Source organism: Branchiostoma lanceolatum, chromosome 19 (assembly GCF_035083965.1).
Source record: "Branchiostoma lanceolatum isolate klBraLanc5 chromosome 19, klBraLanc5.hap2, whole genome shotgun sequence".
Taxonomy (NCBI): Eukaryota; Metazoa; Chordata; class Leptocardii; order Amphioxiformes; family Branchiostomatidae; genus Branchiostoma; species Branchiostoma lanceolatum.
This window is the reverse complement of record NC_089740.1, coordinates 4,021,887-4,044,700: the sequence shown is the minus strand read 5'-3', so window position 1 is coordinate 4,044,700 and position 22,814 is coordinate 4,021,887. Positions and strand designations below refer to the sequence as shown.

The 22,814-nt window shown below is 40.1% G+C and overlaps 1 protein-coding gene across 2 annotated transcripts; it reads left to right on the top strand.

The window, feature by feature from the left end:
* The first annotated feature begins 3,098 nt into the window (after positions 1 to 3,098).
* Positions 3,099 to 21,899, top strand: LOC136424912 (uncharacterized). 2 transcript variants are annotated; one of them, XM_066413564.1, is made up of 3 exons: positions 3,099 to 3,316; positions 18,530 to 18,728; positions 20,515 to 21,899. In XM_066413564.1, the coding sequence occupies exons 1-3, from the start codon at positions 3,140 to 3,142 to the stop codon at positions 21,876 to 21,878; spliced, it is 1,740 nt and encodes a 579-aa protein (XP_066269661.1). In that variant the 5' UTR covers positions 3,099 to 3,139; the 3' UTR covers positions 21,879 to 21,899. The 2 variants fall into 2 exon arrangements, with proteins under 2 accessions (XP_066269661.1, XP_066269662.1); XM_066413565.1 differs by lacking the exon at positions 18,530 to 18,728.
* The last annotated feature ends 915 nt before the right edge of the window (positions 21,900 to 22,814 follow it).

The window sequence follows — 22,814 nt, the reverse complement described above, 5'->3', positions numbered from 1 at the left end:
ACATTGGCCAATCAGAAGGACGCCCAGCAGTGAGGAATGGTGATGACTAGAGTAGAATAGGGTAGATTTGAAAAAAACAATTAGACATGCCAAGATTGCAATGTCTGTGGATATTTGGTTTGAAAGTTAAATTATGTAATCTTTTGCACCAAAAGGACTAATGTAAATTTTCAAATGCATTTCTTACAAAGTGGACAAATGTATTTGTATGTATAGTATTAAGTGGCCTATCCGTCATACAGGAATTTGTTATATTGGTCAGTTTAGATTGGCTATATGATGATAACGTTAATGACCCGCCTATTCCTCTATGTATATGATGCCATAAGGCGTTGCGAACGAGGTAATTTTATGAGGTGATTATAGTAAACAACCAGGCCTTATGACACCATATACACCGAGGAATAGGTTGGTCATTAAACCCAAATCATCATACAGCACGTCTTTGTGGACCAATCACAACAATGCACACTTGTAGGAGTAATGTGATTGTTTTCGCTCTGTGTATATAATGGCTTTCGCATTTCACCTCTGAGTTTATTGTGACCTAACGCCTGGTCGGAGATTTTTTGGTTGTCATTGGCCGGACGTTATGTCACCAAAATACCCAAAGAGGAGAATTTACCCTTGATTATGATTACTTACTGCTTTAAAATAGAATCTTATATTGTATATATGATATATAATATCTACGATATATCTATAATTATATAAATAACGGAGAAATATATAGGTACAATGTGGATGATTGTAAATTTTAGTATTAGATGTTCTTGAGAAATTGAAAATGAAATGATTGCACCAACTACTAATTAGACATCTTTGGTCACTGTAATGTCTTTAGTTTGATGACTTGTATCGGTAAAAGCATGAAACAGTTTTTATGTGAAATAAACATTGAATTACACTGTTACACTTATCCCATGTTGTCATTGTGTTCCCTTCAGTATATCAACTTGCCGAAGTGCGCCGTGATTCACACAAATATATATTATGTTAGCTGCTGTAATTAGGGAATTCAGTTGAATTTAGCAGATATCTAAGATTGACCAGATACGAAGCTGACTACGGCCCGTGGATGGATATCTAGTCACAATTTGGTTTCTGGGTTTAGGCCGGAGCGACTCCTTTCGTTTTTTTGTTTTGTACTATCTTCCGAAATAGGGCAAAAGTATATTCTATGTATTCTGGGTTCCATCCAAGTTCATCGGTGCTCTCTTGCTTTCTTCTTCCTCGCTATGATAAAATGAAGATTTTCTGAAACTAAATGACTTAGAACAGTGGATTTTATTTTTCCCTACAAATTCCTATATGTAGGAATTCCAAAAAATTAGAAATATTTTTTCAAGAAAAAATAACTTATGGGAAGAATATTTAAGAATACCAATTTGACGAAACAAAAAAAAACACATCGTACATTAAGCCAGAGAAAGCACATTTTTCTTATTTTTCTAGAAAATTTTTATTGAAAAACAGCTTGCTAGAAATATTTTCTTAGAATAAGTTGAATTCAGAACAAAAAAGAATAAAATTCTTTGTGTAAGAATTGACAAAGGCAAGACTTCCCAGAAGATTTCTTGAATTTTCTTGTTTTTCCTTTGTATAAGAAAATCTTTCTCAACATAAGAAAACAAGAAAAACAAGAAAGAATAAAAAAGATTTTGGTGGTGTTAGGCCACCCCATTAAAACTCTGTTCGTGGTTACTGGCCGGGCGATATGTTACGATAAATACTTCGGAGCGGGCTATATCCTTAATTACTATTACTGCTGCGAAATGAAAATAGATGGGCATAGTTACATTGTGAAAAGTTGCATTATTCCTAAATTAATTCACTATTAGTTGATCGTGAAAAATTGAAAACAGTATAATTGCAGTCTAAACTGTCGAAGAGGGTAAGTACATTGATAACTCTGGTCTATGTTGACAGGTGGTCACTATGTACAAGATCATTGCTTCTGTACATTAGAAAAATCATCTAAGGGACCACAAAGATGTGGATACATTGCAAGTATGGTTCTCGTGTACAGGCGGGGGGGGGGCACTATAAAGTGTTTGATGTGTTTATAAAATGTAATGGTTTGAGCACGAGCCAATTGTAGTACAAACATGTTCTACTGATTTTATTCATATATTGGATTGCAATTGTAGGGTTTTTCAATCATCTTTGAAGCTTGATTAAGTAACTTGTAGATATTAAACTTTTCAAATGCACACGTGTTATCAATCTGTCAGGTTTGGTAGATGGTCGTCACTTTCAAATCACGACTGTAGTTCATCTAATTTGGCGTTCTCCAGTGAACCGTCTATAACAGCATCACCCTCCGTAGAAAAAGAACCCCAGTTTTAAATAATGGCTCTCCTTAGACATTATGACTTTTGAATGGCAAAATAAAGCTCACAACTGAAAAATATGAACCCCTTTGTAAATGAAAAAACGAGTATACTAAAATGATATATGACAATACAATATGTCCTTTAGCCATGTTGTATCTCATGAAATTATGTATGTAAGTCGCGCAAGATCACGAAAGTGAAATATTTATTGACAACACGTTTTATAACCAATACAAACACGAGTGAGAAATGCATGAATGTATGTCGTTGAATAGTTATGGTTTTTATCATGAATTATGTATTTAGGACGAGTGGAAACATGAAAACGGGCTTCAGCATTTCTCAAAATTTACAATTCTTTTCTTACGATTAGAATTCTTGTTTATAAATAATATGCCATCAGCAAATAAGCCTGAGAAATTGCCTAAAACAAATTTTGAAAGAAAATAATCCATCCAGATCGTTGACAATTACAACGTAAGATAAAATTATAAATATATCTAATAAGGAAGACTGATTTCGGCTGCAGGATGTTTCTACTACTGCAGCAGCAGAAAACAGTAGACTTCTACTACTATTTCATACTCTATAGTCCGAAATAGTGTGTATTAATTCGGCCCCGGTCATTGGCCAGTGAACATGAATCAACAGGCAGGCAGACTAATCAGGTCATCTAGGCAGACCAATCAAGCTAGTCAGACAGACCAATCAGGCTATCTCAAATTCCCAATATATATAGGTGTTTTCGTCATTTGCGGCTTTTGTCGTCCTTGAGGACGGACTTGCTGTTCAGTCGTCCTGCCATGGAGAAAAGGAGCAGACAGCGTATCGTAGTCCTGCTTCTGTTGGTTCTGAAGTTTTCCTTGCCCTGTCCAGAGGAGTGCTTCGTGCAGAACCAGTTTGTGTTTATGAAGAGCTGCGAATGCCCAAAACAACGAGTGACCACTTTTTTGACGCCGTGCTTTTCACGTGGCTTTACGGTAAGACCACACTCACCGACGTAAGCTCTGTTTGTCATGATAGGTGCCACCCCCGACCCTAGATAATGGTAGGGCCCAGAACTGGGGAGAGCTCCAGTGTCAGTGACCGGGGACAGATGGTACTGAGGTGTTCTGAGAAGTGGTTGTGTTGACGGGCACTGGAATAGAGGAGTGTGCATCGTGATCTTGGGTGCTCGTCTGACCTGTTTATAGGAACCTGTTAAATTGGCGTTGTCGGCAGGATCTGTGGAAAACCAGGCACGTTGACATGGAGAACAGAACATATATCTGTTATCTATCATTCTCTGTGGCAATATTCACGATGCTTTGATTGGAAATATTTGAACTTACATATATGACACTTTCCTATTTTCAAAGAAACTTTTCAAATGAAAATGTTTAAGATTGACTGATTTCATAATGTCGTTTGAAGGATTAACAACAGAAATTTGAGTATATTTGGAAAAGTCGTGAATGTACCACACAAAACTAAGCTATCCTGTGACGATAAAGACTGCTGTAGATCTTTGTCAAAAGTCTGGATTGTCATAGCCTCGCTGAAATCCTAGGACAAACAAGGCTGGCAATAAAATCATTATTTCTATGGTAACAAGGGCCCCTGACTAGAGTTGAACATATGGAGACAAACCTGGGAAAGAGTTGACTGGATCTCTATAGATTGTTTCACCGTTGACAGGATATTCCTGTTGTGATGATTTTTTTTCTTCTCGGACCCTAGTAACGAGAAATTTAAACGATGTCAACCGATATCATTTTTCCGTATCAGAACCACTTTATGTGGGTGCCAGTATTTGGGGCTCTATTCAGATGTAAAAACAAACAAAAATGAAAATAAATTTAAAATAAATAAAGATGCCATTTGATGAACATGGTATGTGACTATCTTGATATATCTTTATCTACTAAGCGTGTATATTAGATTAACTCATTCGAAAAACATCCGTTTTCCCGAATGGAAAATACTGTATTTTACTTTTAAAAAAATCGACGAAAAAGCAATCAATCGTGCAAAGTGTCCCTACATGCAATTGAAGTTACTACATCTGACCGACTCATTGTTTTCTAGACAACCCTGGGGAACTGGACGACCCATTTTCTACCATAGCAATGACAATTGGTATGCAAGCCCGGAAATTAAACGTACAGTGCGCATTCCAGGACACACCAAATTAAAATTCCTCTACAGTATCTAGCATTCTTCTAGTGAAGAAAATAGTGTGCCTTCAGGGTTCCCGTAGACTGGAAATCATACCATCGGGGGCTCCCCAATATTTCTACGGCGCTGGGAGTGATCCAAGCCCGCCCAGACAGCTTAGTCCACTAAGGGTGTGTTTATGGCCTTGGATTAGATTAGGTCGCCACCCACGGCGGAACTCTCTATGGCAGCTAAATTAGAAAGGCTGCGAAATTCTATATGGCAGCTAAGTAGACAGGCTGACAGAAACGAATCTAGGGTTCCCGTTGAAGCGTTGTCAAAAAGGTATTACGAATGTAAATGCGCGTTTTGATCTTTAAAAAGTACAAACCGAATGCATCGAAAAGGGGACATCGGTAAAACAAGCCATATTTTACTTACTACACGATTGTTGTTGTTGTTTCAACCAGGTTGCCGCTAACAGTGTTTGCAGTGCTGAAAACCATGGTCTGACGTGTCTGAATGACGTTCCTACCGGGTTTGACAAGTCCGTGACTAGAATCATACTGAACCGTCTGTTCAACCTCACCACCCTCACCAAACATCACATTCCGTGGTTACGCAACCTAAACACATTCATTGTAAGCCACAGCACCATCCAGGCAATAGGTTAGTATGGGGATTATTTCAACTGAAGTCTGTTTTGCCGTGAAAAAGGTATTGTGTTTGTATATGTATAACGATGCATAATACAGCTTTTTGTAGACAAAAAGGCAAACATTGCAAAGGGGTGGTTTCTTCATACATCCATCTAAAAACTGAAAGCAAACTTGTAACTGATTAAAAGAGGTTGAAAGATTAACACAGATCTTTTGCGTAGATAGTCTATAGATACATAGCAAATAAATAAAATGAATTCGAAGATTTGATGTTTTAGTCTCCACAAGAGAAACTGAATTAGAATAATCAAAGGTCTCGAATATGTTGATCTGTATCTGTATCTATGTAGCCGGTATAGTCGCCATTCAGCGTTACACAACAGCTTCGCAGGTACGCGGCGGGGCGGTAGCTGGTAATATTACACCGAACGACCTGTAACAGCTAACCTTTGCACATCTGACTGTTAGCATATTGTTTAAAGCTGTCTAGCGAGGATGCTCCTACAGAACTTGGTGGCAACGAGTTTCGCTCTATGATCTACGACAGTTCTAAGGAAAAATGAATTTTTGAACAACTCAATTCTGGGTTGAAAACTCTGGTACTTGATCTGAAGGCATGTCTATTTTTTTTTCCTGAGCTGGTACCAGATACCTACTAGTCACGGTGGTAAAATTATGCCTCAAAAGTCCCAGACTTTTTTCGAATTCGAGTTATGTTCTATCACGTTCGATCAGACATGATTGACGCAAAATCGAACAGAACGTTTATTCGATTCGGGGTTACCTGAGGTCATATGCAAGTATCCACTGAAACCTGCGCTATCATGGCTCTTCCTCCCCGGGTGTCTCACATCAGAACAAAACCCGTCTTGTTCACAAATACAAACCATTTTCTGGACAATACATCTTTGCTGACATTTTGCTGTGGTTAGTCAACATGTAAAGAAGGTACTGACGCCATTGTTTGTGAAGTGAAACATTTCAAGGATTGTTTACGCCGATATTAGTTACCAACAACCCTCCCTCTGTCCGTGCGGTATGACATGCATGCAAACACCATATTTGGATCAACACCAAAAAACGTTGAATTTACCTCATTGACGGCTTAAAATGGTTTTCCCAAGGTTAGTGTCTAAGGGATTTTTCGAAAATGCAGGCACTAGCTGTTGAAATATGGTTCTTGAAAGGTAAAAACATGCAATTTTTGGCCTTTTCCCGATCATAAGAATATTTCTAGTTCGAAATATATAAAAAAACTAAGACAAAAAGTTGTATTTTACGGTTACGTTCTCAAAACTGCAAAAACAAAGGATTTTCAGTAATATTTTGGGCCAATTAGAATCAGTTCTATGGTTTTGATTTTCTCGTTCTAAATGTTGGCTTCATCAGACTTCAGGCTAAAGGCACCCGGATTTTTCTACAGGAATCGAAATGCTGACATTTGGGGAATACGCAACAGAAATTTTATTTCATTTGAACGAAAGGATCGTTTTGAAACTCTCTATGACAATTGGACAGATTCACAAGCTCCCCGTCATCGGCTCGCGGGAGCCCGCGGGCGCCTCCGGTAACCTGATACCCCCTTAGTGATTGGGACTTTACCCTAGCGACTGACCAGCGTGAGTTGGTACGTCCACCAGTTTGTATGATAGTTTGTACATCATGCATAGTCCGGACATTTTCCTTCTGTCCTCGAGTTGCATCCACTGTAGATCTGTTTTCATTTGGGGACACTAGCTCCTTTGTCGTAGTTGTTCGTGCAGAATGGGACAGCTTGGTTCTGTACCCTTTCCAGTTTATCTTTGTTTTTTTATTTGTATAATATGGGTCCCATACTGTTGCAGCTTATTTCTGCATTGGCCTCACTAGTGACGTGTATGCAAGTGATTTTAGCTTTGTTGGACATGCCCACAAATTACGTTTGATCACTCCAAATGTCTGTTTAGCCGCAGTTGGTATATTGTTAACATGAACAACCCACTTTCGGTCATTTGTTAATGTAACACCCATATATGTGTTTTCTTTCAATTGGTAGTTGCTAAAGTCTGACCGCAAAACTGATAGCTACTAGTAGTTACATATGGGGTTCTTTTATTAAGTGCACAATGTAGCATTTTTCAGGATTAAACTGCATTGATCGTTTGCTTTGTCATTCTTCAAGTGCATTCAGATCTTCTTGCAGAAGCTCAGATGTGTAAACAGGTCAACATAAAACAGTAGTCGTCGGCAAATAACCTCACGTTTGAATCAAGCTGATATGGGAAGTTTCTTATGTACAAAAGGAAGAGAAATGGTCCTAGGACGATTCCTTGTGCAACTCCCGACGCTACTCTAACTGAAGCTGCCACTACCGTCTGTTCCCTGTTGGGCGAAAAGGCCTTTAGCAAATTTAGTGTAGTGCATTGGATTCCATAGTACTCCAATTTTAAGATAAGTCTGTTTTGGGGAACTTTATCAAAAGCTTTGGTGAAATCGAGTATTGCTAAATCTACCTGTCGTTTACTGTTCTGTGCACCAGCTGTCACAAACTGCTAGTATTAGATGTCTTTCTGTGCATCACTTAGTCCTGAATCCATGCTGGTAATCCGTCAATATATTGTGACTCTCTAGGTGATTCATGACATGGCTGTGGATTATGTCTTCGAGTGATTTGCAGCATGTACAGGTCAGTGAAACGGGTCTGCAGTTACTGGGGACTGCTCTATCTCATATATCTCATGGCGCATATGTTCGCATCTCTCCAGTCTTTGGGGATTTCTCCTGTGTCTGGCGAGTGTTGGAACATTTGTTGACACAGGTGTGATTTTGCTAGCAGTCATTTTGAGGAACCAAGATGGTATTTGGTCTGGTCCGAAAGCTTTAGAGGGATTGAGGCCTTGAAGCATTTGTTCGACATCATCAGTGGAAACGTTAATACGCTCCGGGTGAGGGGAACAGAGCTGTCCTAGAGATGGCATATTGGTTCATTTGATACATATTTCTAGCTTTAAAACTGCTTTAAACACCACGCTACATGAACGTTATGTAAATATCCATTCTTCACGTGTAGATATGTAACGTTAAATCTTATCAGATGTCATTTTCGAACAATTTTTTTTGGCAAACTGGAAAACTAAAAAATTCAATTCGGGTGGAAATATCGACCAAAAATAAAGTATCCTTCAAAAGGCTCGTACTAGTAAGACAGTGATAAAATCTTGTTGTTTTTTTGCGTTAACTGAATATTTTCTTTTACAGTAGCGGATGCGTTCTCCTCCGTACCGTCCATAATGTCGGTCACTATTCGGTGTAGTCGCCTCCTGTATATCGGTGACGTCACCTTCATAAACAAGTTCAGATTAAAGACAATATTTCTGAATCATAACCTCATCAAAACCGTGTCTCCGAAAGCGTTCGTGGGCCTCCGCAGATTGGAGAAGATAGCCTTGGAAGGCAATCAGCTGAAAGTGGTTCCTTTTGATACTCTCTCCCTGATCCGCCGCAGCACAACAGTGGCGCGATTACAGGTCAATCTCGAGAGTAACCAGATCAGCGCTGTACCGGAAACGGGTTGGAAAATGGTATTTAACACAGGAGTCACCCTCCGTCTCAAAGGCAACCATTTTGACTGTGACGGTAGAATGCGATGGCTGGTCTGCAACGCCACAACCTCGGCGCTCGACGTCATCTTCCAAGCTGGCCATCTCAAATGCACGTCTCCGTCTGAACTGGCCGGCTGTAAGTTCCAATCGCTTCACACCAACTCCTTCTGCTCATCCACAGAACTGGCAACCACATCCCCAATGGCAACGACCCTCTCATTCCCAATGGCAACGACCTCTGCATCTCCAATTGCAAAGACCTCATCATCTACAATGGCAGAACCCACCTCGCTCCCGGCTGAGCCATCTGGGACGACGACCCTCTCATTCCCAATGGCAACGACCTCCTCATCTCCAATGGCAAAGACCTCTTCATCTCCAATGGCAGAACCCACCTCGACAAATTCTGCCCTGACAAAGCGAGAGAGGATAACAACACTTAGTACCACGGACAGTACCCGTGGCCTCGTATTGGAGAAGAATCTTGATGACGGACAGCAAGCTGGTATGGACTATCTTCACATACCTGTCGGACTTACTGCCACTGGAATAGTTCTGATTGGTGGGACGGCGGTTGCAGTGATGATATACAAGCGGCGTGATTCAAGGAGAAGACAGAATCCAGTCCACGGACGGCACGGCTTCATCATCAATTCTCAACTCATCGGTAATCGGATGTACCAACACTCTGGATCTGTCACAGGGGACGGTAGGGACAAGGAAGAGACAGAAGACGAAACTGAGGAGGATTCAGCAAGACAGAATCCGGTCCGCAAACGCCACGGAGTCACCATCAACACATCTGAACTGATCTCTAATCGGCAATACCAATCCTCCGGATCTACTATCAACAATGCTAATAAGGACACAGGAACGGCAGAAGAGACTGAGCTGACACCTTACCTCACTGTTCCTTTCGATACCATCAACAACACCCTGCGTATCGAGCCGTACAGCAATGTTAATTTAGATGACATCCGCGACGAAGAAAGTAATGTGGCATCTGGTGGTATCTCTCTGTCACGTAGCAACCCAGATGTCCAAGACGAATATGACATGAAACCATATTGCATCACACCTTTAGACCAAATCAGCGAATTCTAAAGCTGTTTTTGATCTACAATAGCAAGTCAAAAATAATCTAGCATGAATGCTAGAGAGCACAGACATGACTACAAGAACATAAACATCTTAAAATTAACTCTATCTTATCAAAATGTAGCCTGACAATAATCTAGCATGAATGCTAGAGAGCACAGACATGACTACAAGTACATCAGGGTAGCACAGTCAGGATATGAGATTTTGGACACAATGGATACAACAGGAAACTGTTTAAAAAATTATTTTGATTCTATTTCAACAAATCCAACGTAGTAAAAGTGCATACGGATAACAACTCACTACCGAGAAAAACATGTAAAAGACAAAAAAGACAGGCAATTATACACCCAACACAGAGCTGCTGCATATGCATGTGCTATTTCGAGCTCTGCGAATGCATACAGAAAAGTCAGTACTTTGCTTCTAAACCATATATATGACATATCTACGCAAGTAAAGAATGCATGTAAGTCCAATTTTTGAAAATGGGAATTATGTGGATGGGGTTTTAATTAAGAAAAAAGTTGTTTCATCAATATCTTTTCACTGATAGTTGCTGTGTAGAAATAGAAAATAAGGAGATATTGTTACAAATTAAAAGTCTATTTATTTACTTAAGTTGCTGTTGAAAATATTATAAGGTAACACTAACTGCCTTTGGGACCACTTTCGTTTACATTTGATTTTTTATTATAATTTTTAAATGGCTATATTTGTATTTCTAATTGTGAGTTTAGTGACCTTTTTAAACGCTGTACAGTCTTTGCGCAAAATAAAGAACCAGCTGCACCCGTACAAACGTCAGTTTTGTCATTACGATTGAATATTATGGTACATTCACCCGTCAAAGTAAAACTACTAGACTCATGTAAACTAACATATTGGCTCATGCAGTAAGGGTAGTCAATACGTATATGGTACTGAATAGGAACTTCGGGATATCCAGATTGCAAATTCAAAACAGCATCAGTGATTTTCTGTTCTTGGAAATTAACTACATTTGCCCTATAGTCTCTACCTATAGCTATCATGTGCAGTCATTGGTCAGTATGTAGAGTGACGTCAACACCATACTATATTAGTACACCACGTATCAATTCAGCAGAGTAATGTATGTCAAAGTTTTGATACAAACACCGGTGAAATGTTTTAAACCATGCTTTCCTACTGATGAAATTGAGAAATCTCGGAATCTGATCAAATGATATACCACATGCAATATTAACATCATATAGCTTCACATAAGGCTGCGTATCTATGTATTTTTTCTGCGATCCTTTTACAATTACTTTCAGACTGTAATTGCAAAAAGCTCATGCATATTAAATCTTTGACACAAACATTTGTGCTTTGTGTATAATCGTGGTCTCCTTCGAAAAAAAATTATGATGCACAGTTATGATCTTATCAACCTTTCTTCATTTTTTAAATATGTGTACTTGCCTTATTACGTGATAGATGCTATCGGAATTTAAACAATCGAACAGGTTTGGGAGATGACTGTCACTTCCTTGATGGACATTACTGTTCTCCAGTTAAACGTCTTACATTACTTCTCGAGACAAGATCATCGTCTGAAAAAGAACTAAAGGGGTTATGAGCATTATTCTTGAGTATCATGAAGAAGACTTCTTTAATTCAACGCTCAGAACCAAGATCGTGAATCCCTATGAAATTTCAACACGCGAAACACCAAAGAATGAATTTTTGGAAGCGTTTATGAATTATGCATTTAGGTCACACGGGATGACGAAGAACAGAAATGGTATGTCTTCACACCATGTACCCGATTCAATTTTTGCTATAAACGTTCTGACTACATCATATGTACACCAGGATTCACCTAAAACATACACATTTAGCCAGACGAGTACAACGCATAATTTAATGATCAATATCGTCATGCAAGAATATGCCTACACCCTTCGACCTGGAATACTGAGGATTCATGCAGCCAGTTGATTGACTTGTGAACACAATGAAGCTTCACAGAAATTGCTAGTTCCAGACGTATCAAACAGATCTAATCAACCTCCCGTCTAGAAGTGTTTCCGTCAGTTGTGAATGTTGTCGATTTGTGCGCACGTGCTGTCCAGTCGTACCGCCATGGAGAAAGAAGCTGACAGTGTGTCGTCGTCCTGGTTCTGTTGGTTCTGAAGTTGTCCTTGCCTTGCCCAGAGGAGTGCGTCGTGCAGCACGAGTGGAAATTTGAAAAGAAGAATGTATGCGAGTGCCCGAGAAAGCAAGACGCTCGTTCTGGTTTTCAGACATCGTGCGCCACAAGTGGGTTAACGGTAAGACAACAACACTTACGATTCCTCTTTTCGTACAGAGGACAGAATGTATACATGCTTTAACTAAAAGCAAACGGACAATATTCAAGAGCCGCAGTCTATTACCAAAATATGAATATGAACAGAAAGTATTTAAAACGCATGAAATGTATAAAATCAACAAGCTTATTATGTCTTAGTTTTTTCCTTGTTTGTTGACAACGTTTTGTCCCACGACAGGTCAAAGACAAAATATTGGAGAAATCTTTAACAAGTCAAATTTTATTTGCTGAGCTGAAAATAGTCAGTAAGCTCTCCGATTGGATGGTTGGTTCGAAATATCACCGCAGTAAAGCAGGTCTCCCCCACCCCCTTACCCTGACTTTAGAATCTGGCAGGGTCCTACATCATAAGAACGGTCCCCTTGAAAATATGACTGGGTCAACACTCACTACAGTTTGCAATCATCATTAATGTTTTGTTTTTTTTTACAACAGGCTTCCAGACATGGCATCCAACTCTCAATATTGCACTTTATGTGCAGAAAAATGATTTATACCAAATAAAGTTATTGCAAACTGGCAATATTCAAGAGCCTCTATATGTAACACGTAAAATACGCATTGCAAGTATTGACACTCATTTAATGAATAAATTGTTTTACCAAGCTCGTTAAGTCTTAAGTTTTTTTATTGCTAATTTGTTGACAAACAAACTCATGCCATATAACAGGTTGAAGACAGACAATTTGGGACATCTTTATGATAATGTTTTCTCGTACTAACAACAGTCAGTGAACTACCAGATGGGGTGGTTGTTTCCAAATATACCTGCAGTAAGATAATTCCCCCCCCCCCCATTCGCACCCCGCAACCCCCCCCCCCCCCCCGAATTCAGAGTCCAACTGGGTCCTACAGCCCCTTAAATTGTAACTGGTTCATCAGTCACTACAGTTTGTAAGCATGCTTATTCTTTTTTTCTTAACAGGTTGCCGCTAACAGTGTTTGCAGTACAGAAAACCATGGCCTGACGTGTCTGAATGACGTTCCTACCGGGTTTGACCAGTCCGTGACTAGAATCATACTCAACCGTCTGTTCAACCTCACCACCCTCACCAAACAACACATTCCGCCGTTACCCAACCTGATCACATTTGTCATAACCGACAGCACCATCCAGGCAATAGGTAAGTGTGGCGAATATAAAAGCTATCTTTGCATTGAACAGTTATCATTGATAAATAAATCATAATACGCTTTTTTTGCAGACGAAAAAAAAGGTTTCAGGAGTTATATGAGCCAGCTAATCTTTCTAACTCTTGATTAATTCCTCTAATAACAAGTAATAGCATCTCGAGACAGGCCAAAAGATAGAATAATAAATCAGGCCTTTAGGGAACAAAAGAAAAAAGGAAGACAAAAACAACCCTGATCTTTTACGTAGAAAACTTAGAATTAGTGCACGATGATACAAAATTAAGTGCATCACATTTAAGCATCTCTGAAGACAAAAGGAATATGATTTTTAATAATATGTGTCTATAGATTTTCAGCTTAACGACGAACAGTAAAAGAAATCAATGATATATATACAGTTTCCATATGCATACGGCCATATGTAATTCGTATTCAATTACGTAACAGTAACATTTTCTTGGACATACATCACTGGATCAGAAGGAACCATTTACGTTTTGAGTAAAAACGTTCACGTTAAAAGGAAAACAATGCTTCAAAGTTTCCACCCTAACAATAACAAAACGTCTTTCCACGCCCCACTTACAGAACCTGGTGCGTTCTCCTCTGTACCGTCAATAACGTGGGTAACTATACGGTGTAGCCACCTCCTGCATATCGGCGACGAAACCTTCAATAACCTGCCCAGTTTGAAGACAATTTTTCTGAAACATAGCCTCATCGAATCCATCTCCCCGAGAGCGTTCCTCGGCCTCAGCAGCTTGCATAGGATATCTTTGTATGACAATCATCTGAAAGTAGTTCCCTTTGAGGCTCTCTCCCTGATCCGCCGTAGCACAACAGTGGCGCGATTACAAGTCAATCTCAAGAATAACCAAATCAGCACGGTGTTGGAAGCGAGTTGGAAAAAGATCTTTGCAGGAGTCACCTTCCGTCTCAGGGGGAACCCCCTAGTCTGTGACGGTAGAATGCGATGGCTGGTCTGCAACGTCACGGCATTGGCCCTCGGCGTCATCTTCCAGGCTGGTCATCTCCACTGCACGTCCCCTCCTGAACTGACCGGCCACGACTTCAAATCGCTCCACACAAACTCATTCTGCTCATCCACAGAACTGGCAACCACATCCCCAATGGCAAAAACCTTCGCATCCCCAGTGACAACGACCCTCGCATACCCAATGGCGAAGGCATCCACGTTTCAAACGGTAAAACCCACCACGCTCCCAGCTGAGTCATTTGGGACGACAAATTCTGGACTGACGCAGCTAACGAGGAAAACAAAACCTTATAAAATGGGCACTACCCGTAACCTCGTACCGGAGAAGAATCTTGACTTAGAGCAAGCAAGTATGGACCTGTCGGACTTACTGTCACTGGGATATTTCTGCTTGCTGGGACGGCGGTTGCAGAGATGATATACAATCGTGGTTTTTCAATGAGAAGACAAAATACAGTCCACGGACAGCACGGCGTCATCATCAGTTCTCAACTCATCAGTAATCGGATGTACCAACATTCTGGAGCTACCACAGGGGACGCAAGGGTCAATGAAGAAACAGAAGAAACTGAGAAAGGTTCAGTGAGACAGAATCCGATCCACAAACGACGCGAGATCACCATCAACACATCTGAACAGATCTTTAATCGACTATACAAATCCTCCGGGTCTCCTATTAACAACGCTAATAAGGGCACAGAAACGGCCGAAGAGACTGAGCTGACACCTTACCTCACTGTACCTTTCGATGCCATCAACAACACCCTGCGTATCGAGCCGTACAGCAGTGTCAATTTGAACGACATCCGCAACGCTGATAGCGACGCGGGTACAACAGAAGAAACTGAGGAGAACTCGGAGTTGGCGCCTTACCGCACTGTTCCGTTCGGTGCCATCAACAACACCCTGCGTATCGAGCCGTACAGCAGCGTCAATTTGAAGGACATCCAAAACGAAGAAACGAATATGGCATCGGGCGGAATCTCTCCATCACGTGGAAACCGAGAGGATCAAGACGAAGATGACATTGAACCGTACTGCACCACACCTCTAGACCAAATTGGCGATCCCAAATATGCTCCTTCGCGTCACTCAGTGGTTTATTCAGTGGTTTTTGGAACCGACCATGTCCATGACACCGGATATACCTCAGGGTGGTAAATTTACACTAGATTGGCATATAACCAGGCTGTGTGACCTAATCACTGTCCTGTATGTACAGTGATGACGTCATAAGCAAGGGTTAATGTAGAAAAAAACTGAGCATTAATGATCAACCAATAGTGAACACGTTTTTCTTTAAAGTAATATAATTTTAGTTTAAATTTGCTACATGTATATCTATGCTATATGTGACGTCAGTCGTCCGTTTTCCTTCAGTATTTATTGTGATACAACCTGGTTAGTACTAGTTACATATGGCCACCCCATTACAACTCTGTTTGTGGTCACTGGCCGGACGATATGTTACGATAAATACCTCGGAGCGGGCTATAACCCTTAATTACTATAATTACTGTTGCGAAATAGAAAATAGATGGGCATAGTTACAGTGTGGAAAGTTGCATTATTCCTAAATTAATTCACTACTAGTTGATCTTGAAAAATTGAAAAAAAGTATGATTGCAGTCTTAACTGCCCAAGAGGATCAGTACATTGATAACTCTGGTCTATGTTGACAGGTGGTCACTATGTACAAGATCCATGCTTCTGTACATTAGAAATATCATCTAAGGGACCACAAAGATGTGGATACATTGCAAGTATGGTCCTCGTGTAAAGGTGGCCACTCGTACAATTTTGACCGTACATTGTTTCTCATATGATGGGTCACTATAAAGTGTTTGATTAATTTGATGTGTACAAGTGTTTATGAAATGTAATGGTTTTAGCACGAAATAGCCAATTGTTGTACAAACATGTTCTACTGATGCCATTCAAAAATTGGATTGCATTTGTCGGATTTTTCAATCATCGTTGAAGCTTGATTAAGTAACATGTAGATATTAAACTTTTCAAATGTACACGTGATATAGATCTGTCAAGTTTGGTCGATGGTCGTCGCTTTCAAATTACGGTTAACCGTCTCACAGCATAATCATCTGAACCCAAGAACAGTCTCCAGTTTAATTATGGATTTCCAGTTTAATTTAGGACTATGTCCCACATTTCAGCAATCTTAAACCCAAATGGCTCAATATCACATCTGGTAGATAAAAATAGAGTTAGAAATATGTAGCAGCTACTGATGACCCCCTGGGGATAAGCCAAATTTCGTCAGAATTCTGCAGAAATCTGGAAAAATTCAGATTTCTGTAGAATTCCACAGAGTTCTGGGAAATGGAACAGAATTTTGCAGAGTTCAGGGTTCTGGAGACAGAATTCTGTAGAATTATATACCTTTCAACACTTAAACCCTCCAAATTGGTGCTTTCTTCCTTCAACTTGATGTTCTCTTTCTGTACATCATCTCTCTCTTCCTGCATGTAGATAAATTCTGAATTCTAGCTGAAGTTCCCAGAATTCTATCTTAATTTGTCAGATTTCTGGAAAAAAAACACGTCTGCAGTTCATCTGATTTAGCGTTATACTGTGAACCGCCTCACAGCATAATCATCTGAAGGAACCAAAAATATTTTTATAATGGCTCTCCTTTGGCATTATGACATTAAATGGCAAAATAACGCTCAGAACTGAAAATATGGACCCATATGTAAATGAAAAGACGAGTATACTGAAATGATATATGGCAATACAATATGTCCTTTAACCATGTTGTATCTGATAAAATTATGCATGTACGTCGCGCAAGATCACGAAAGAGTGAAAAATTGACAGACATCACGTTTTATAACCAATACAAACACGAGTGAGAAATACATGAATGTATGCCGTTGAATAGTCATGGTTTCTCATGAAATTATGTTCAGGACGGGTGGAACATGAAAGCGGGAAACAGTATTTCTCAAAATGTACACTTCTTTTCTTCCGATTAGATTTCTTGTTAATAATTAATCTGCCCTCACCAAATAAGCATGGGAAATCGCCTAAAACAAGCAAATTTTCTAAGAAAATAATCCATCCAGATCGGTGACAATTACAACGTAAAATGCCATGCTGAATAATGTTAGATAAGATTATATATATATATATATATATATATATATATATATATATATATATATATATATATATATATCATTCTCTGTGGCAATATTCACGATTCTCTGAATTTAAATATTTGGAGTTACATATAGTATACTTTACTATTTTTATAAAACCTTTTAAATAAAGATCGTTTGACGGATTAATAAGAGAAAATTGAGTTTGTTTTGGAAAAATCGTGAATGTACCACACAAAATTAAGCTTTCCTGTGACGATAAAGATTGCTGTAGATCAAAATTCTGGATTGCCATGGCCTCGCTAAAATCCTAGGACAAACAAGCATGGCAATAAAATCATTATTTCCATGGTAACGAGGGCCCCTGACTAGAGTTGAACATATGGAGACAAACCAGGGAAAGAGTTGACTGGATTTCTATAGATTTTTCAACGTCGACAGGATATTCCTGTTGGTATGATTTTTTTTTCTTGCCGGATATTGGTAACGCGAAAAATGTTAACGATTTCAACCGATATCAGAACGACCCGTATTAGAACGACTTTATGTGGCTGCCAGTATTTTGGGCTCTTTCGAGATATTAAAACAGAAAAAAATTAACGAACAACAAAAAAATTATGTCATTTGATAAACATAGTATGTGATTATCTTGATATATCTACTAAGCGTGTATATTAGATTGACTCGGTCCCAAACATCTGTCTTTCCCAGATGGAAAATACTGTATTTTCTAGAAAAAAAAATCGACGGAAAAGCAATCAATCGTGCAATGTCTCCCAATATGTAATTAAAGTCACTACATCTGACTGACACATGTCACCTATTTCCGCTGTCGCGGTTTTCTAGAATGACCCATTTTCTACCATAGCAATGACAATTGGTACGCAAGCCCGGAAATTAAACGTACAGTATGCATTTCCCGGACACACCAAAGAAAATTCCTGTACAGGATCTAGCATTCTTCTAGTGATGAAAATAGTGTGCTTTCAGGGATTCCGCTATAGCGTCGCCAAAAAGCATTACGAATGTGAACGCGTGCAAAAAGTACACGCCGGAAGTATCAAAAAGGGCGCATGGGTAGAACAGGCCATACTTTACTTACACGGTTGTTTATATTTCCACTAGGTTTCCGCTAACAGTGTTTGCAGTGCTGAAAATCATGGCCTGACGTGTCTGAATGACGTTCCTACCGGGTTTGACAAGTCCGTAACTAGAATCATACTGAACCGTCTGTTCAACCTCACCATCCTCACCCAACATCACATTCCGCCTTTACGCAACCTGAACACATTCATTATAAGCCACAGCACCATCCAGGCAATAGGTTAGTATGGGGACTATTTCAACTGAAGTCTGTTTTGCCTAGGAAATCGTATCGTGTTTGTAATATGTATGACGATGCATGATGCAGCTAGCCTGAGTACCAGCCTCCGTAGTGACCGTGGTATTCTGCGAATTTTTTTGTCACTACGGAGGCTGGTACTCAGGCTACAAAACAGCATATTGTAGACAAAAAGGCAAACATTGCAAAGGAGCGGTTTCTTCATACATTGCATCTAACCACTAAAACCACCTGTGAAGGATTCAAAGAGGTTGAAAGATTAACACAAAACTTTGACGTAGATAACCTAGAAATGTTAAGAAAATAGATAAAATCAATTTGAAGATTGGATGTTTTAGTCTCCATAAGAGAAACTGAAGTAGAATAGCCAAAAGATCTGGAATATGTTGATCTGTATCTATATAACCGGTATACCCGCCATTCGGCTAACACAACAGCTTCGGAGGCGCACGGCACGGCAGCAGCTGGTTTTATTGCACCGAACAACCTGTCACACCTAATCTTAGCACATCTGACTGTTAGCATTGTTTAAAGCTATCTATAGCGAGGGGATGCTCCTACAGTGCTTGGTGGCAACGAGTTCCACTCTTCGACAGTATAAGGGAAAAATGAAATTTTGAACAAGTCAATTCTGGGTTGAAAACTCGGGTACTTGAAGGCATGACTATTTCTTTTTAAGCTGGTACTAGATACTTACCAGTTGGTACGTCTACCAGTTTGTTTGACATTTTGTACTCGAAGACTTTTTTGGTAGTTGCTTAAGTCTGACCGCAAAACTGGTAGCTACTAGTAGTTACCTATGGGGTTCTTTTTTATGTGCACAATGTAGCATTTTTCAGGATAAAACTGCATGAGCCTTTTCCTTTGTCATTATTTGAGTGCATTCAGATCTTCTTGCAGAAGTCCAGATGTGTAGACAGTTGTACATATAACAGACAGTCGTCAGGAAATAACCTCACGTTTGGATCAAGCTGATCTGGAAAGTCGTTTATGTACAAGAGAAAGTGTAATGGTCCCAGGACGGTTCCTTGTGGAACTCCCGCCACTACTCTAACTGAAGCTGAGGCCGTCCCTACTGCCACTACCGTCTGTTCCCTGTTGGTCAGGGAGGCCTTTAGCCAATTTAGTGTAGTGCATTGTATTCCATAGTACTCTAGTTTTGAGATAAGTCTGTTTTGCGGGACTTTATCAAAAGCTTTGGCGAAATAGAGTATTGCTAAATCTACCTGTCGTTTACTGCTCCGCATCTTATTTTCTTTTTAAGTGGCGCATATGTTCGCATCTCTCCAGTCTTTGGGGATTTTTCCTGTGTCTAGCGAGTGTTCGAAAATATTAGTTGACACAGGTGCAATTCACTAGCCGTCATTTTGAGGAACCAAGGTGGTATTTGGTCTGGTCCAGATGCTTGAAAGGGATTGAAACCTTAAAGCATTTTTCGACACCATCAGTGGAAACTTTGATATGATCCATGGGAGGGGCACAGGACTGTCCGAGAGATGGCATATTTGTTCATTTGATACTGATTTCTAGCTATAAAACTGCTTTAAACACCACGCTACATCAACGTTATGTATATATCCATTTTTGCTTATAAATATGTAACGTTAAATCCAATCAGAAGGCATTTTCGTACCATTTTTTTTGACAATTTGGATGGAAATATCAACAGTAAAGATAAGGTATCCTTTAAAGGCTCATACTAGTAAGACAGTGATGAAATATTGTTTTTTTTTGCGTTAATTGATTTTTGATTTTTTTTCTTTTACAGAAGCGGATGCGTTCGCCCCCTCACTGTCCTTAATGTCGGTAACTATTCGATGTAGCCGCCTCCTGCATATCGGTGAAGTCACCTTCAAAAACATGTTCAGATTAAAGACAATATTTCTGAATCATAACCTCATCAAAACTGTGTCTCCGAAAGCGTTCGTGGGCCTCAACAGGTTGAATAAGATAGCTTTGGAAGGCAATCAGCTGAAGGCGGTTCCTTTTGATACTCTCTCCCTGATCCGCCGCAGCACAACAGTGGCGCGATTACAGGTCAATCTCGAGAGTAACCAGATCAGCGCTGTACCGGAAACGGGTTGGAAAAAGATCTCTAACACAGGAGTCACACTCCGTCTCAAAGGCAACCCCTTAATCTGTGACGGTGGGATGCGATGGCTGGTCTGCAACGCCACAACCTCGGCCCTCGACGACATCTTCCAGACTGGTCATCTCCAATGCACGTCTCCGTCTGAACTGGCCGGCTGTGACTTCCAATCGCTTCACACCAACTCATTCTGCTCATCAGCAGAACTGACAACCACATCCCCAATGGCAAAGACCTCCTCATCTCCAAAGGCAACGACCACTGCATCCCAAATGGCAATGACATCCGCATTTCTGATTGCTGAACCCACCTCGCTCTCGGCTGAGCCATCTGGGACGACACATTTTGCCCTGACACAGCGAGCGAGGATAACAACACTTGGTACGACGGACAGTACCCGTGGCCTCGTATTGGAGAAGAATCTTGAAGACGGACAGCAAGCTGGTATGGACTATCTGTACATACCTGTCGGACTTACTGTCGCTGGAATAGTTTTACTAGGTGGAACAGTAGCTGCGGTGATGATATACAATCGACGTGTTTCAAGAAGAAGGCAAAATCCAGTCCACGGACACCACGGCATCATCATCAGTTCTCAACTCATCAGTAATCGGATGTACCAACACTCTGGATCTGTCACAGGGGACAGTAGGGACAAGGAGGACACGGAAGATGAAACTGAAGATGTTTTAGCAAGACAGAATCCGGCTCACAAACTACACGGAGTCACCATCAACACATCTGAACTGATCTCTAATCGGCTATACAAATCCTCCGGATCTGCTATCAACAACGCTAATGAGGACACAGAAACGGCAGAGGAGACTGAGCCGACACCTTACCTCACTGTACCTTTCGATTCCATCAACAGCACCCTGCTCATCGAGCCGTACATCACAGTTAATCTGGACGACATTCTCGGCGAACAAAGGAATGTAGCATCTGGTGGTATCTCTGTGTTACGTAGAAGCCCAGCGGTCCAAGACGAAGATGACATGGAACCGTACTGCATCACATCGTTAAACCAAATCGGCGATTCCTAAGCTGTCTTTACTGCACAACAGCGAGTTCGAACAACCTAACATGACGGTCAGAGAGCACAAATATGACTGCAAAATCAATTGCATCTTAAACCCAACAAAGTCCAGACAAAATATGAAAACCTGAAAGTCACTATTATTCGACACTATGAACCAAATTAGAAACCGTTTAACCCTATCTAGACTGGGCTTTTTGGGGATATCTGGGACGGGGGGGGGGGGGCTCCTTCCCCCCTCCTAACTTCCAAACGGTATCACCAAATTGGTAGGGCGTGATTTTCACGTAATGTTTATGATTCCTGTAATCTTGGTAACGTTATGATGTCATATGACGTAATCATATCGGTATTGATGTGATGTTTTTGCTAGGAAATCCCGTAATATCTAAAGGTATTAAAAAAATAGTGTGTATTATTGATTTTAAGGTATGCCAAGGTATGCGACGTCAATGCTAACTACGTTGACGTCATGTGTTTTTAGCGATCCCTCGGGATCCGCCAGCTTGGATTGGCCATTTTGACATTTTTTTAAATCATGTTTTATCAATTATGCGGGTTACTTTTACAGTGACCCATTATGCACATACAAATCTCTTAACTTTTGACATCTGACCTCTGACCCTCAGTTGTATGACCTTTGCGATTTTGAGTTATTATTGTTTTGAATTATTTGAGTTGTTTGATTTATTACACCTATGTTTGATCATTCCTGTTTATGTTATATGATTGTAATGACCTCTGACCTCTCAACTTAATTGGTTTGCTTTTCTTTGATGATTTCAGTGCTATTGTTTGACATATTGATTTGTTCTGTATGTATTCCTATGTTTGATAATTATTTCATGTTATGACCTTTATTGATTATCTGTACCCCTATGGGCTCTCTTGGAAATCAGCCTTTTTGGCTGAAGAGACTACCCATACGTTTCAAGACGAATAA

Coding starts and splice junctions, on each gene's coding strand:
- LOC136424912 (XM_066413564.1), top strand. CDS start 3,140: ATGGAGAAAAGGAGCAGACAGCGTATCGTAGTCCTGCTTCTGTTGGTT. Junction 3,317..18,529: donor GCTTTTCACGTGGCTTTACG/GTAAGACCACAC, acceptor TATTTCCACTAG/GTTTCCGCTAACAGTGTTTG. Junction 18,729..20,514: donor CAGCACCATCCAGGCAATAG/GTTAGTATGGGG, acceptor TTTCTTTTACAG/AAGCGGATGCGTTCGCCCCC.